Source organism: Lethenteron reissneri, chromosome 47 (assembly GCF_015708825.2).
Source record: "Lethenteron reissneri isolate LAM-NWPU_2019-01 chromosome 47, ASM1570882v1, whole genome shotgun sequence".
NCBI classification, from domain to species: Eukaryota; Metazoa; Chordata; class Hyperoartia; order Petromyzontiformes; family Petromyzontidae; genus Lethenteron; species Lethenteron reissneri.
Window position 1 is genome coordinate 10,515,672 of NC_083825.1, and position 16,583 is coordinate 10,532,254.

Consider the following 16,583-nt stretch of genomic DNA (forward strand, 5'->3'; position numbering starts at 1 on the left):
GTAAAGGCGTTTTACGGAAGTTAACATCACGGTGGAGAGATGTTAACTACCTCGCCTGATATACAGGACGTCGTGGGTTCGATCCCCATCCTGATGCTTATATATTTGGAGTTTGTGTGGATCTCACCCCGTGGTCACGTAGACTTTTCTCCGGGTCCTCCGGTTTTTCCCTCCACACTTAGAGTATTTGGCTGCTATAAATTTCCACGTGATAAGCCACTTCGTTGAGCTATCATTTACGGCCAGGTCGCTTCTAAAAAAGAGCTACATAGCTGAGTGGGCCTTACCTGGTGAAATAAAAAATGTAAATAATAGTTAGTAGCATTTCTGCGCCAAACTTGTCTGGGAACCGTTCGATTTGCCTGTCGCTTCCCAGAGGGCGGGGCTGAACGGCAAGGTTCGGTTGATACCTGGATTGAAAACTCGTTCATTTAAAACAGTTTTATTTTTGTCTTTAATTCGTTGTCCTTCCCACCGCACCTCTGATTAGCACGGTTGGCCGCGTACGGCGCCAAAGAAGTTCAACATCACGTTTATCACAAAAATGGCTTCTGACGGAGAGACCTCGTCAGGCACTCCCCGATCGTGGCCGTCGACTCCGTGGGCCTTTGCAAGTAGAATGCGAGTGGGGTCACAGTGAGGGGGTCAGGCCCGTGGTTAGGGAGGGGGTCAGTTTCCAGGAGGACCGGGGATAAGCGTTCCAGTTATCTTGCCACCGCCGCCGAGGCTGGGTTACAGCGGCTCCCCCTTCCGTCGCGGCGGGAACGACACGTTTGCGCCACCTGCTCGCACACCTGTAGGGAGCCGCGTCGCAGCTGGAGCCACTGCTGCCGCTCGTCGGCCGCCAGCGAAGGTGGCGGTCGCTCCATCCCTCGCGCGCTCGCGCACCGCCGCTGGCGGGGAGGTGGTCTCAACCACGGTGAGCTCTAAACGAGCGTCGCCTCCAGAGAGGGTATTTTAGGCCCACTCTTCCACACAGGCCCAGACTGTGTCGGTAGAGTGTGTGCGTGTTGACGTTCCGTCGCACCGGCTCGGCAACAGAAGTCTCACTCCGAATCAGCTGTGTAGTGCTGTTTTGGAAGCTACCTGGCCTGTCACTCCACACGAAGCTTCCAATCTCCTCGGGCGGGCTATAGTTACGGCCACGAAATGTTGACAACCTCGAATGAAATATCTGCTGCGGTTCAAAACATTCAGGCTCACTCCTGTGCATGTATGTAAGTTGAAGTTATTTTGCACCGTACGTAGCCAACCGTGCTAATCGGAGGTGCGGTGGAAGGACACCAAACACCAAAGTGAAGTTCTGGAGGTGCACTACCCACACCTTACTCCACCACTCGCGACCATGTTGTTGTGAACCCATTTGTAACGTCTGGGTGGACAGAGGTGGATGGAGGTGGAAGGGATGTGAGATTTAAGAAACTTTAAACTTTCAGCGCTCTCACGGATTTATCAAAGCGACTTTAAAAAAGATACGGTCGTGCTATGATGTCAACTTCTGGGGGTGACATTTCAATTGTAAGCGGGGTTTGTTTCGTGCCAGTGGCGCTCATGGCACAGTGGCAATGCAATTGGAAGGAAAACAGAAAATGTTGAAGGGAACATGAGAAACAGATTTGCCAGCCTGAGACTCACCGTTTGTCACGTGGTGGCCTGAGTTGCTGCTCCGGAGACCGAGAGACCCGCCGACAATGGCACGAGTCGCGATTTGTCACTGAACCGGGTCGTAATCTCTCACTGACCCACCTGCGACACGCAGTGCCGGATTATCCTAGGAGCACAAGTAGCTACATATGTAGTAGCTACATATGTAGTAGCTACGGGCCCCGCACTTTCAAGGGCCCCACGCTAAATGCTTTCAAGCTATCAATTCCGGTTCAGTGATTCTGCACTTGCTCTATTACTATAGTACCATACCACCTTCAACTTTTATGAACGACTGGGTGTTTAAGGTTGTCGTATTATCTGGCCGTATAGCAAAATGAGAAAAATACAATTACTTTACTATGCGAGTAAAAAAAATGTGTATTTAAATATTTATGAGTGTATTTATTTATTGAGGGCCCCTTTATAGCAACATATGCTACAGGCCCCGCACGAGCTCAACCCGGCACTGGCGACACGGCGTGTCCGCCACGTGTTTGTGACGACGAGCGGAACGCAATAAACCGGCGCCTTGTTTCACGCGGCAACATCAATTAATTGGCCGCGTCGGGTGGAGGAGAGTGTGTACGACAACAACTTTGTTTGACTTCTCACGAGATCTGAACCAGAAGTCACGTGTGAATCACAAATAAAGCCCCGCCACGTGTCTACGTTTACGAACGCAGATTCTCCGGTTGGTGGCGGCTGCACGCCCTGGCACGGACGGTAACGTTCAACCCTTCGACACACAGAAGGCACCTCCACTAATGCAGTTGTTGTGTGCAAAAAAGTGGGTGAGGGGGGGCGATCGCTTGCACCCCAGCAAGCCTCCCTTGCTCGTTTCACTTCATACACAGCAGCTGCTCGTGCCCTCTCAGATGACATCGAATAGTTTGGGAAGGTGCCCGGGTCCACACGCCCTTCCCCTCGTCGTTTCTCCGCAAACCGTGACACGCAACGCTGCGTGCCCCTGGGCTCGGGAATCGACGAGGCCACGTGTTGAATTCAGATGAAATTGAAAGCCAAGCCACGATGCCACGCATCGCCCAGCCCGCACGCTCCCGGCGCAAGTCGACGGCGATTATTGAGCGCCGTACAAAACAACTCTGCTGATGTAGAGCCAGCACCCCCCACCAGCAACCCCACCAGCCTCTACCCCCCACCAGCCCCCACCCCCCACCAGCCCCCACCCCCCACCAGACTCTACCCCACCAGCCTCTACCCCACCAGCCCCCACCCCCCACCAGCCCCCACCCCCCACCAGCCTCTACCCCACCAGCCCCCACCCCCACCAGCCCCCACCCCCCACCAGCCCCCACCCCACCAGCCTCTAAACCACCAGCCTCTACCCCACCAGCCCCCACCCCCCACCAGCCTCTACCCCACCAGCCCCCACCCCCCACCAGCCTCTACCCCCCACCAGTCTCTACCCCCCACCAGTCCCCACCCCCCACCAGTCCCCACCCCCCACCAGCCCCCACCCCCCACCAGCCTCTACCCCCCACCAGTCTCTACCCCCCACCAGTCCCCACCCCCCACCAGCCCACCCCCACCAGCCCCACCCCCACCAGCCCCCACCCGCCTCTAATCGGAAGTTGGCGACGGTTTGATCTCGTTTGGTGGTCACGAGCACGCGGTGGGAACTCCACGTTGTCACGGTGCGAGGTGGGAACTCCACGTTGTCACGGTGCGAGGTGCAGCCGCTGCATATGACAGTCAGGCGGTCATCGTTTTACCAATTTGACGACGACGACGACGATGATGATGATTGTTGTGGACTCTGACCGGAGTTTAAACCCTCTGGAGCCTTGAGTTTTATTTATTTAACCGGGAGATTAAATCAGCCCATTTAAGACACGGTTACAACTTTTCCAGAGCAGTTGTTAAGCGTTATATTTCACCCTGAATTTATACCTAAAAGAGTAGACATTAGCCAGCTCGACCAGGATAGCTCATGAGCCAATACAATGCTTGTGTCGGCTTACTCCAACACACTGTAGCATAGACAAAGATCCCCCGTATAGCCTAAACAGAATGTTGGGGAAAGTGCTGTTAGGGAGCACCTATTAAATCTGGAACGGCACACGAGGGGGTGGGTGGCTAGCACCATGTCCGGCCGCCTTTGTCTCTCTAGTGGCGATGTTTACACAGCGCACCAGGTAGTCATTTGAGGCTGAGTCGACCTAGGAGAGCCCCGGGACCGGTTCAGATAATCGTCACTGGTGTTGGTGACCGTGTGCTGGAATCGAACTCGGGCTCCCAGGTTCGCAGCGCAGCGCGCTCCACTATATCAATCACAGTGCAATTTACAATGTATATTTATATTAAGTGCAATGTCACATTGCTGCATGAGCAGGTTACGTATTGTGCTCTTTATGCCCATTTAGTGTCATTGTGCCTATGCAGTATTAACCTCTCCAACATTTAAAGCGTTCAAAATAATAACAATTGCTGTACGTGCCAATTCCTGGCTTTTAAAAATGCAAAATTTTCATGTGTTGTTGTTGTTTCTGTTGCAGGAATAAATTTTGAGGAGCGGCGCGGTGACAAGAAATGTAAAGAAAGAAGAATCATGCTGCCCCACAATGAAAAGCACTTTTAACCTTCGGACAATGACTTTGGAACGTTCGAGCAGAATTTATTGTAGTAATAATAATGATTATTATAATACGCAGTGTTAAACGGCAACCGTGGAGCCAGCTTGTGGGGCCCGTGGCGGGCACGGCGGGCCGAGCGGAGAGGGGGGGGCCCGCTGCGGCCTGGTGGATTCCTGTCGCGTCCCTCGCGGCTCGCGGACGCGGTGTGGCCGGTCCCCGTGCCTTCATCGACGAAGCTGGGACATACAAACGAAAAGTTGCAAAGCGCCACGTAAAGCAACCTTGGTTTTTTACGTGATTTCACGTGTTCGACAAAAGGTGCACAGTTTGCGATACAATAGCGTGAGCGTACGTTGGCTTAATTTTTTTTGGGGGGGGAGCGGGATTTTGTTTTGCTCACCAACGACAACGACGACGATAAAAGAAGACTGAAGACGAGTCACCGGCCATCGTTGGCGGCACCTTGAGAGCGGCGCGTGCGTCGTGCCTCCGTGGGGCACGACGCGGCGGTTCGATTTAAGTAAGTAAGGTTTTACTGCAGTCATGCCAATATAATGTGAATATGCTTGGGACGTTTTATAGCCTATTTTTACGTAAAGTATCAAAGAAATTAAATCGCTTCTCACCTGTGGCTGCGCGCGTGGCTGTGTCTCAGAGGTGTGGACTCGAGTCATGTGACTTGGACTCGAGTCAGACTCGAGTCATGAATTTGATGACTTCAGACTCGACTTGGACTTGCATAACAATGACTTTGTCCCACCTCTGAGGTGTGGACTCGAGTCATGTGACTTGGACTCGAGTCAGACTCGAGTCATGAATTTGATGACTTCAGACTCGACTTGGACTTGCATAACAATGACTTTGTCCCACCTCTGCTGTGTCTGCTCGCGACGCGGAGCGGTGAGTTCACGCGCCGCGCCTGCGCCCACGTCCTGAGCAGCGTGGGGTTCAACTCCCAGCCGTTGGCTTCGATGAAGTGTGCAACACCTGCACCTGTCCCGGGCCTCTCCTGGGTCGTCTCGGCCTTAAATCGTCGCGGCGCGTGAACGTCGGCACCGTGGAGACAAAGGTGGCTGTTGAGCGGCGGTGCGGGCCACACCACACCACGTGGTCGGGGTGGCGTAGGCCACACCACACCACGTGGTCGGGGTGGTGTAGGCCACACCACACCACGTGGTCGGGGTGGCCCAGGCCACACCACACCACGTGGTCGGGGTGGCATAGGCCACACCACACCACGTGGTCGGGGTGGCGTAGGCCACACCACACCACGTGGTCGGGGTGGCGTAGGCCACACCACACCACGTGGTCGGGGTGGCATAGGCCACACCACACCACGTGGTCGGGGTGGCGTAGGCCACACCACACCACGTGGTCAGGGTGGCGTAGGCCACCCCACACCACGTGGTCGGGGTGGTGTAGGCCATACCACACCACGTGGTCGGGGTGGCATAGGCCACACCACGTGGTCGGGGTGGCGTAGGCCACGCCACCCCACGTGGTCGGGGTGGCATAGGCCACACCACACCACGTGGTCGGGGTGGCGTAGGCCACGCCACCCCACGTGGTCGGGGTGGCGTAGGTCACACCACACCACGTGGTCGGGGTGGCATAGGCCACACCACACCACGTGGTCGGGGTGGTGTAGACCACACCACGCCACGTGGTCGGGGTGGCGTAGGCCACACCACATCACGTGGTCGGGGTGGTATAGGCCATACCACACCACGTGGTCGGGGTGGTGTAGGCCACACCACGTGGTCGGGGTGGCGTAGGTCACACCACACCACGTGGTCGGGGTGGTATAGGCCATACCACACCACGTGGTCGGGGTGACTCAGGCCACAACACACCACGTGGTCGGGGTGGCCCAGGCCACACCACACCACGTGGTCGGGGTGGCCCAGGCCACACCACGTGGTCGGGGTTACGCAGGCCACACCAACCTAATCACGTGCCATGTTGGCCTTGGTGGATCGTTGGCCAACAGCACTTGCTAGAAGATTACGTATCCACTCAACAGTAGCGCGTGCGTGCGTGTGCGCGTGTATAAATATGAGTACATTGTACGTACGTTCATTGATACATGTGTATTACACATACATGCTGTACAAATGTACATCGAAGCAGTGTAGGTGTATAGGCACTGCTGACAGTAATTATGTGTCTGCTGTTTGCAACGATGTATACACACACGCACCGCGGTCATATGACAAATGCTTCCGTCTTGTACATAGTGTAATATCTTAATCTGTGAAGTTTACAGTTTGAATAAATGTAATAATCAGTGTTGTCCATTAATAAAACCAAAAACAAAGCCTTTGCACTCATTCTTAAAATGCTGGTAAGTTATCTTTGATGCTTTAAACAATGTAGATGCCCGTACGTTGAACTTCTTTCGCACCGTACGTAGCCAACCGCGCTAATCGGGGGTGCGGGGACAGGACAACAAACTAAACACATTAAAACCGATCTTTAGAAATGAGTTTTCAATCCAGGTGTAAAAGTATATAGCTCCAGTGCTAATGGGAGAGGGTGGAGGGGGTTGGCGTGGAGAGGAGCGACCCGAGTTTGGTCCCCAGCCAGGGCTAACAACAGCGGCGAGTAAAGATCTGAACCGCTGAGTGCACCAACATGGTGAAGTATGGTCACACAAACAACCCTTGCGACCAACGAGGCATGGGCAGGCCTTCATACGGCAGTGATTTTGACAGGAGCTGCGGATATCGACACTGTCATCAATGGTGGGACCATTGTCATTGAGGCTAATTCAAATACATCGAATCAATTTAACTCTGCTGAAACGTGCGTGTCTTTGTAACCACTGCCCGTCCACAAACTTAAGGGACGTTTAGTACCCGTGTTTGCGAGACGATCGCATCTTGCACTTGGGCTACGATGCAACACACACACACAAGAGCCCCCCCCCTCCCCTCGTGTGTTGTGATCGATCACGTCATCAGTTCTTTAACCGCTTTACAGCAGCTTAGAACATTTTGGGGGAAATCCCTGCAGAGATTCCCCTGCAGAAATCAGCGCGCAGCTGTGGCAGGAGTCGACGACGAGGAGGCTCGTGAAGGACCCTCCTGGACAATTCGGAGGCAGTCGCCCTCCAACAGCAACGGAGGGCAGAGAGAAGCGACGCTCACAACAACGAGCGGAGCGCCGGGCGGCTAAAACGCAGCAAGTCGGCACAATAGGGGGGGGGGGGACACAGTTGGTGCATCTGCCAGTCATCTCAGTCAACCCATGGCACCTGGATCTGTCCCGTGACGTCCGGGCCAGCGTCGCCTCAAAGTGCACCTGGCCTGGCACGGGGCGCCGTGGGGACGTCACCGCCACTTGGTGACGTGGTGTCAGTTTTGGTTTTAGGAGCCGAACCTTTGACTCCGACTTGCTCGGCTGGGGGGGGCCGGGGGGGCTTGGGGGGGGGTCATCACGCGCACCTCCGAGTTGCCCGCTCGCCGAGCCTCATTAATGGACTCCCAGCGTGGGCGCGGCGTGCAAGCCTCGGATCTCGTGCCCCCATAATCCGCTTCGGCTTTCCAGGTCAGCAGACGTCGGCAATGTGCGTGTCATCCCATTTTACTCGCGGAGGGAGGAGCCCGGCCGACTCGTAAACGTGGAGTCGAGTGGAACCAACGGAGCGGCGTTTATATGTAAAACAACAAAGTCCACAGAGTTGCTTAAAAGTCAACCTCCGCTCAATGGGAGGTCGCTCTTTCTCTGCTACTGCCCCTCCCTCTGTTGCGAATTACCAAAGTATGTCATCTGCCATCTGTTTTAAAGAGGATGATAACGGCCCTGTGATATCATGGTTGCGTGGGGGCTAGTCGCTTGATATATAAATTCATTGTTGGGTTCACACGACGTGGTACCCATTTTATCGACCCAAGGAGTTATGATAATAATGATGATGGTAATAGCGACAGCTTCCACAGTGCCATCACATGGCAAACCATTGCAAGGGGCGATGAGCTGATCTTGAACATCGCTCAGAATCTAACCGTGCAGTCGTGAGTTAAGACATTCGGTAACCACAGCCACACACAACTGGCATTCATCTCTTTCAGGACACGTCCAACTTCGAGAAAGCAAATAGCTGAGAAAGTGAATCAGCAATTCAATATGTGGCGTAATACGCACATCATTTAAGTGTTATTGAAACAGATTGAACTAGAAATTCCCTCTCGAGGGTCATGGTGAAGATCTAGTTTACAAGAGAGTGAAGTTATGAATCACGCACATTCCATGCGTGCGCCGTAAAGTTTCCTGACTTAAATCTGCATAAAATGTTTATGCACTTTTAGTTTTGCTTTATTGTAACGCAAACACGTTCCACTTGGGATGCACCCCGATGTGAAATGCCACCGTTTGTGAGATTAGCATAGCCACTTCCGTCACTACCAGCACCGCCAATGCCACCATCACCACCGCAACTACAATCACCACTACCAACAACGCCAATGCCACCATCACCACCATCACTACAATCACCACTACCAACAACGCCAATGCCACCATCACCACCATCACTACAATCACCACTACCAACAACGCCAATGCCACCATCACCACCATCACTACAATCACCACTACCAACAACGCCAATGCCACCATCACCACCGCCGCTGGGGTGACGTCACGAGACGAAGTATCCAATTGGATCTCTCACAGCGCAGCGCAATCCGTTGTGCTCGAGGATGGTGCACGGGAGGTGACACCACCGGGGTCCCCTCTGGACACCGTCCAAGCGACCTCCGATCCAGCCCAGTGTCACAAGGCGGCACTTTCCCACCCACCCACCAACCTACCCACCAACCCACCCACCCACTTTTCCACCCACCCACCAACCTACCCAGCAACCCACCCACCCACTTTCCCACCCACCAACCCACCCACCCACGAACCCATCCACCCACTTTCCAACACACCAACCCACCCACTTTTCCACCGACCAACCCACCCACTCACTTTCCCACCCACCCACCAACCTACCCACCAACCCACCCACCCACTTTCCCACCCACCAACCCACCCACCCACGAACCCATCCACCCACTTTCCAACCCACCAACCCACCCACTTTTCCACCGACCAACCCACCCACTCACTTTCCCACCCACCCACCAACCTACCCACCAACCCACCCACCCACTTTCCCACCCACCAACCCACCCACCCACGAACCCATCCACCCACTTTCCAACCCACCAACCCACCCACTTTTCCACCGACCAACCCACCCACTCACTTTCCCACCCACCCACCAACCCACCCACGAACCCATCCACCCACTTTCCCACCAACCCACCCACCCACTTTCCCACCCACCAACCCACCCACCCACCAACCCACCCACCAACCTACCCACCCACGTGAGAGCGACGTCCAGGTTGGCAAGGACGGCGGACCGACGTGAGTGCGACAAACGCGTGGAAGCAGAAGACATCTTACAATTAGTTATCGAGGAAACACATACTAATTACATTATTACTAATCTATTATATCATTACAATACCCCCCCCCACCCACTCCGCCTCTGATTTCTGCACATGATGGGCTCAGTGATGACGTCATCCTGCTGATGTTCTATTTAAGACCGGAAGCAGGTGGATGGCTTCACTATTCTGGCAAATCGCCCGATGATGCTGGTTGATGTAATTACCAGCGAAACGTCGTACAACTCAAATTGTCAGTGTTGTGGATTTACTCTCCAACACACCGCTGGGCTGACGTAGTCACTAACAGGCGCGTTGTTTACGTGACAAGCCCTACCGGCTGTGTCGGGTGGTGGAGGGGTTACGACACAACATTTATACTTCACGCGATCCTTCCCCAAACCACTTTATCGTGACTTTAAACATGCCACCTCGTAATTCTCAGCGCTGGAATTTTGCCACGTGTAAGTGCGAGCCTGACGCGGATTTAACGCGACTCATTGCGCACCCCCCGCCGCCTTCGCAGCGGCGGCTGCCGCCAGGAGTTGAGCCCCAGCGGACCTCGGCGGCGTCACGAGGAGACCCCCCCCCCCCCGGAGGCGCTGGGGGCACCACCAGCCCTGGGCTGCTGCTCCCACTCTGAGCCACACTGTGCGCATTCACGGAGCGGGAGCGCGCGTGTGTGTGTGTGCGCGCGTGTGTGTGTGAGTGTGCGCGTGTGTGTGTGAGTGCGTGTGAGTGCGTGTGAGTGCACGTGTTTGTGTGAGGGCGTGTGTGCGCGCGTGTGTGTGTGTGTACGTGTGTGTGTACGTGTGTATGTGTGTGTGTATGAGCGTGTGTGTGTGTGAGTGTATGTGTGTGTGTGCGTGTTTGTGTGTGTGTGAGTGCGCGCGTGTGTGTGTGAGTGCGTGTGAGTACGTGTTTGTGTGAGGGCGTGTGTGCGCGCGCGTGTGTGTGTGTACGTGTGTGTGTACGTGTGTATGTGTGTGTCTGAGCGTGTGTGTGTGTGAGTGTATGTGTGTGTGTGCGTGTTTGTGTGTGTGTGAGTGCGCGCGCGTGTGTGTGTTCGTGTGTGAGTGCGCGCGCGTGTGTGTGTGTGTTCGTGTGTGAGTGCGCGCGCGTGTGTGTGTACGTGTGTGTGCGTGCGTGTTCGTGTGTGTGTGCTCCTGCAGTCTGTTAAGGATACATAGGAGGGGGATCTTTGTATCTTCGTGTCAGAGTGTAAGAGGCGGGGTAGCGGTTAGCGCTACGCTACGAACCCGCTCACGGCCACCAACACCCGGTGACGATTATCTGAACCGATTCTGGGCCTCCCCTAGGACGGCTCGGCCTCGAATGAGTCTCTGGTGCGAAGTGCTGTAAACATCGCCACTGGGGAGACAAAGGCGTCCGGGCGTGGTACTTGCCACACCACCCCCTTTGCGTGCCGTTCCGGCCTTCATAGGTGCTGCTACTCGCTAACAGCACTTGCCCAAAGACTCTGTGAAGGCTATGCTGGGGGAGGGATGATCTTCATCATCTGTGTGTGTGTAAGCGCGCGTGCGCGCGTGTGTGTAAGCGCGCGTGCGTGTGTGTAAGCGCGCGTGCATGTGTGTAAGCGCGCGCGCGTGTGTGTGTAAGCGCGCGTGCATGTGTGTAAGCGCGCGCGTGTGTGTAAGCGCGCGTGCGCGTGTGTGTGTAAGCGCGCGTGCGTGTGTAAGCGCGCGTGCGCGTGTGCGTGTGTAAGCGCGCGTGTGTGTGTGTAAGCGCACGCGCGCGTGTGTGTGTGCAAGCGCGCGTGTGCGTGTGTAAGCGCACGCGCGCGTGTGTGTTGTAGCTACGAGTCATTTACAACGAAGTTTTCCACGGCGCGCCTCGCCTCTCTCACACAGGCCCTGTTGATTGTTGGGCCATTGGCGCGGGAGTTTGTAGGGGCCTTCCTTGGCAGCAAGGAATTGCGGTGGGAGTGGGGGGGTTGGGGAATGGAGATTGAGTTTGAGATGGTTGCTGGGGGGGGGGGGGGGGGTCGTCCCTTGCGCTCCCGCCTGAATGGCATCCAAGTTAACGGTAGGCGCCTCCAACATCGAATTCTTGGGGATTGAGAAGAGAAGACAGTCGCCAGCCGGCTCGCCGCTGCCAAGGCGGAGGAGGGTGCGCTGCTGTGCCTGCCTGCCAAGCCGGCCGGGCCCCGGCCAAATGGGGAGCTAACAAGAACACCCAAACAGCAAGCAGGCGGGGGGGGGGGGGGGCTCGCTACTAACAGCTGCCCGGAACTAATCTAAAAACTCAACTATTTTTATTTTCACCAGCTGCCCTGAACTAATATAAAAGCTCAACTATTTTCTTTTTATATCCACCAGGTAAGGCCCACCGCGCTGTGTCGTGTTTTGTTGTTCGCAGAAGCGAGCCGGCCACACGCGGCGAGGGCTCAGCGAAGTGCCCCCGCCCCCCAGGTCACGTCGGGCGATGCGTTCCCGAAAGGTGCGACGACGAAACATGGAGACGACGTGAATCAGAGGGCTTTACAGGGTAGGCGCAGTGCCGGATGACTTGTGCAGGGTATGTAGCATATGTTATAAAGGGGCCCTAAATTTAAAAAAATCATAAATATTAAAACACAATTTTTTCATTTGCATAGTAAAGTAATTGTATTTTTCATTTGTTATACAGCCACATAATATGACAAATCGCTAACCTTAAACACCCGGTCGTTCTTATAAGTTGAAGGCGGTATAGTGCTATAGTAATAGAACAAGTGCAGAATCACTGAACCGGAATTGATAGCTTGAAAGCATTTAGCGCGGGCCCTTTGAAAGTGCGGGGCCCCGTAGCTACATATGTAGCTACTTGTGCTACGAGGATAATCCGGCACTGGGTAGGTTGGGTAGGTGGGTGACGAGGCGAAGGCTGAGAGAGGCGACGGATAACGAGACATGACGGGTGACGAGACATGACGGATAACGAGACATGACAGATAACGAGATATGACGGATAACGAGACATTACGGATAACGAGACATGACGGGTGACGAGACATGACGGATAACGAGACATGACGGGTGACGAGACATGACGGGTGACGAGACATGACGGATAACGAGACATGACGGGTGACGAGATATGACGGATAACGAGACATTACGGATAAAGAGACATGACGGATAACGAGACATGACGGGTAACGAGACATGACGGGTGACGAGACATGACGGGTGACGAGACATGACGGATAACGAGACATGACGGGTGACGAGACAGGACGGGTGACGAGACATGACGGGTGACGAGACATGACGGATAACGAGACATGACGGATAACGAGACATGACGGGTGACGAGACATGACGGGTGACGAGACAGGACGGTGACGCTGCCTGCAAGAGGAGAGCGCTCTCGAGAACAGCCAAACAGCAAGGGGCCGGGGGGGCGGGGCTGGCTAAAAAGCAGCTGCCCTGAACTACGACGTCAGTGCCACCCCGGTTTACGTCGGGGGATGCGTTCCTGACGAATATCGAATCGACGTCGAGCGATGCGGTTGACAGGGGGGGGGGGGGGGTTGTAGGTGGAGGCTGAGAGGAGATAGGGAGGACGGTGCCGCCGGCGACGTGGGCGTGGGGCTTGAGGCGACGCAGGTGAGGCGGCGCTCTTCGTGGAAGTGACGGCGTCATTGCGTCATTGCGAAACGACGTGAACATGGGGGGGGGGGATGAAACTGGGGGTGTGACTGAGCGTGCTCCTGCCTCGGCCAGGGGTCGGCAGCCCGCGTCTCCAGAGCGGCGCACGGACGCTCGTTCAGGGACCTGCTGCTTCGTGACGTCGTTGCTTGAGGACCGCCGTCTCGAATCCACCACCACCACCACGGCGCATTGCGGCTCTTGACATACCGAGCGGTGTGTTGTTGTTGCTGTTGCCGAATAAAAATGTCTCTTCTGGGTTATGTTGGTGGCCGACCCCTGACCAAGACGCTTCAGAAGGCGCCTTAAGCTGCGTCGCAGCCGAGACGAGTTCGTCTTGCGAGCAGTCGAGACGAGTTCCTCTTGCGAGCAGTCGAGACGAGTTCGCCTTGCGAGCAGTCGAGACGAGATCGCCTTGCGAGCAGTCGAGACGAGTTCGCCTTGCGAGCAGTCGAGACGAGTTCGTCTTGCGAGCAGTCGAGACGAGTTCGCCTTGCGAGCAGTCGAGACGAGTTCGTCTTGCGAGCAGTCGAGACGAGTTCGCCTTGCGAGCAGTCGAGACGAGTTCGTCTTGCGAGCAGTCGAGACGAGTTCGCCTTGCGAGCAGTCGAGACGAGTTCGTCTTGCGAGCAGTCGAGACGAGTTCGTCTTGCGAGCAGTCGAGACGAGTTCGCCTTGCGAGCAGTCGAGACGAGTTTGTCTTGCGAGCAGTCGAGACGAGTTCGTCTTGCGAGCAGTCGAGACGAGTTTGTCTTGCGAGCAGTCGAGACGAGTTCGTCTTGCGAGCAGTCGAGACGAGTTTGTCTTGCGAGCAGTCGAGACGAGTTCGTCTTGCGAGCAGTCGAGACGAGTTCGTCTTGCGAGCAGTCGAGACGAGTTCGTCTTGCGAGCAGTCGAGACGAGTTCGTCTTGCGAGCAGACGAGACGAGTTTGCCTTGCGAGCAGTCGAGACGAGTTCGTCTTGCGAGCAGTCGAGACGAGTTCGTCTTGCGAGCAGTCGAGACGAGTTTGTCTTGCGAGCAGTCGAGACGAGTTCGTCTTGCGAGCAGACGAGACGAGTTTGCCTTGCGAGCAGTCGAGACGAGTTCGTCTTGCGAGCAGACGAGACGAGTTTGCCTTGCGAGCAGTCGAGACGAGTTCGTCTTGCGAGCAGTCGAGACGAGTTCGTCTTGCGAGCAGTCGAGACGAGTTCGCCTTGCGAGCAGACGAGACGAGTTCGCCTTGCGAGCAGTCGAGACGAGTTCGTCTTGCGAGCAGACGAGACGAGTTCGTCTTGCGAGCAGTCGAGACGAGTTCGCCTTGCGAGCAGACGAGACGAGTTCGTCTTGCGAGCAGTCGAGACGAGTTCGCCTTGCGAGCAGTCGAGACGAGTTCGTCTTGCGAGCAGTCGAGACGAGTTCGCCTTGCGAGCAGTCGAGACGAGTTCGCCTTGCGAGCAGTCGAGACGAGTTCGTCTTGCGAGCAGTCGAGACGAGTTCGCCTTGCGAGCAGACGAGACGAGTTTGTCTTGCGAGCAGTCGAGACGAGTTCGTCTTGCGAGCAGTCGAGACGAGTTCGCCTTGCGAGCAGTCGAGACGAGTTCGCCTTGCGAGCAGTCGAGACGAGTTCGCCTTGCGAGCAGTCGAGACGAGTTCGTCTTGCGAGCAGTCGAGACGAGTTCGTCTTGCGAGCAGTCGAGACGAGTTCGCCTTGCGAGCAGTCGAGACGAGTTCGTCTTGCGAGCAGTCGAGACGAGTTCGCCTTGCGAGCAGTCGAGACGAGTTTGTCTTGCGAGCAGTCGAGATGAGTTCGCCTTGCGAGCAGTCGAGACGAGTTCGCCTTGCGAGCAGTCGAGACGAGTTCGCCTTGCGAGCAGTCGAGACGAGTTCGCCTTGCGAGCAGTCGAGACGAGTTCGTCTTGCGAGCAGTCGAGACGAGTTCGCCTTGCGAGCAGTCGAGACGAGTTTGTCTTGCGAGCAGTCGAGATGAGTTCGCCTTGCGAGCAGTCGAGACGAGTTCGCCTTGCGAGCAGTCGAGACGAGTTCGTCTTGCGAGCAGTCGAGACGAGTTTGTCTTGCGAGCAGTCGAGATGAGTTCGCCTTGCGAGTGGACGGCACGCGGCTCGCGTCGTGGAAGGGCAGCGGTGGAGACTCCGCCGCCCTTCTGGTCGGGAGGAACAACTTTCACTGTCACAACAAAGTTGCATCGACACGGCATGGGGGGATTGCGGATTGAGGCGACGACTCCTTGTCCAGGGTTTGAACCCGTTCACGCCGACTGCGAGTTGGCTCTTCAGCTGTTTAAGGAAAGCGGCGTTGTGTTCGTGAGCCAACTTAATACATCACCCGGTACATTGAACCAAGTCCCTTCCCGTGCCCGAATATCCCCCAGTAGCATTTATTTCATCAAGGACAGCTCTGCGCCAGGTTTGACTTCGGCCTCGGCAGGTTGTATCGCCTGTTAAAATAAATATATTGGGTTTGCAATATTTGCGTGGCGTGGTGATGCACGTTCCGCTATGAACCCAGCCAATTGAGTTTGATTCCTAGAGTCATGGTTTAGGAATTGAATAACATTTCAGTCAAAGTGATACTTCACCACGCTGGTCAGCAGCATGTGTTGGTGAAGGGGGAGCTGTGACCGATTCAGATGTCATCCGTGGGTAGGAATCCAACTCAGGTAACCGGGTTCACACAAAGACAAAGATCCCCCGGTGTAGCCTTGACAGACGAGGCAAGTGCTGTTAGCGAGCACCGATGCAGGCCGGAAACGGCTCGCGAAGGAATGTGGGGAGGGGAAGTTGAGTAGCGTCACGTCTTTGTCTCCCCAGTGGTGATGTTTACACACCGCACCAGGTACTCATTTGAGGCTGAGTCGAGGACCGGTTCAGATAATCGCCACTGTTGTTGCCCATGAGTGGGAATCGAACTCGGGTCGCCGGGTTCGTAGGCGCCACCGCGCGTGTGTGTGTTTTGAACCTCTATGGAGGAGGCTCGTGAAGGACGCTACTGGGCAGTTGGAGGCAGTCGCCCTCCAACATCAACGGAGGGCGGAGGAGCGACGCTCACAACAACGAGCAGAGCTCCGGGTGGCTAAAGCACAGCAAGTTGGCACCGTAGGGGGCACAGGTGGTGCATCAGCCAGTTGTCTCAGTCATCTCAGTCAGTCAACCCGTGGCACCTGCTGGGTCTGCCCCGTGACCTCCTGCCAGCGGGCGTTCGACACTTCACGTGGCCTCAATGTGCACATAGCCTGGCACAAGCGTCGTG

The 16,583-nt window shown here is 55.6% G+C and overlaps 1 protein-coding gene across 2 annotated transcripts in view; it reads left to right on the forward strand.

Moving 5' to 3' along the window:
* The window catches only part of ATOH8 (atonal bHLH transcription factor 8), a 43,598-nt gene extending 37,799 nt beyond the window's left edge, over positions 1–5,799 (forward strand). Inside the window, exons 3-4 of one of the 2 annotated variants that reach the window (XR_009756595.1) lie at positions 4,164–4,898; positions 5,009–5,799. Coding sequence is in view for 1 of the 2 variants with exons in the window: in XM_061571412.1 (XP_061427396.1) it covers positions 4,164–4,169 (6 nt within the window). In the remaining variant the exon portion in view is untranslated. Of the gene's footprint in view, positions 1–4,163 lie in introns of both variants that reach the window. The other variant, XM_061571412.1, reaches the window with a different exon arrangement.
* Positions 5,800–16,583: the final 10,784 nt, after the last annotated feature.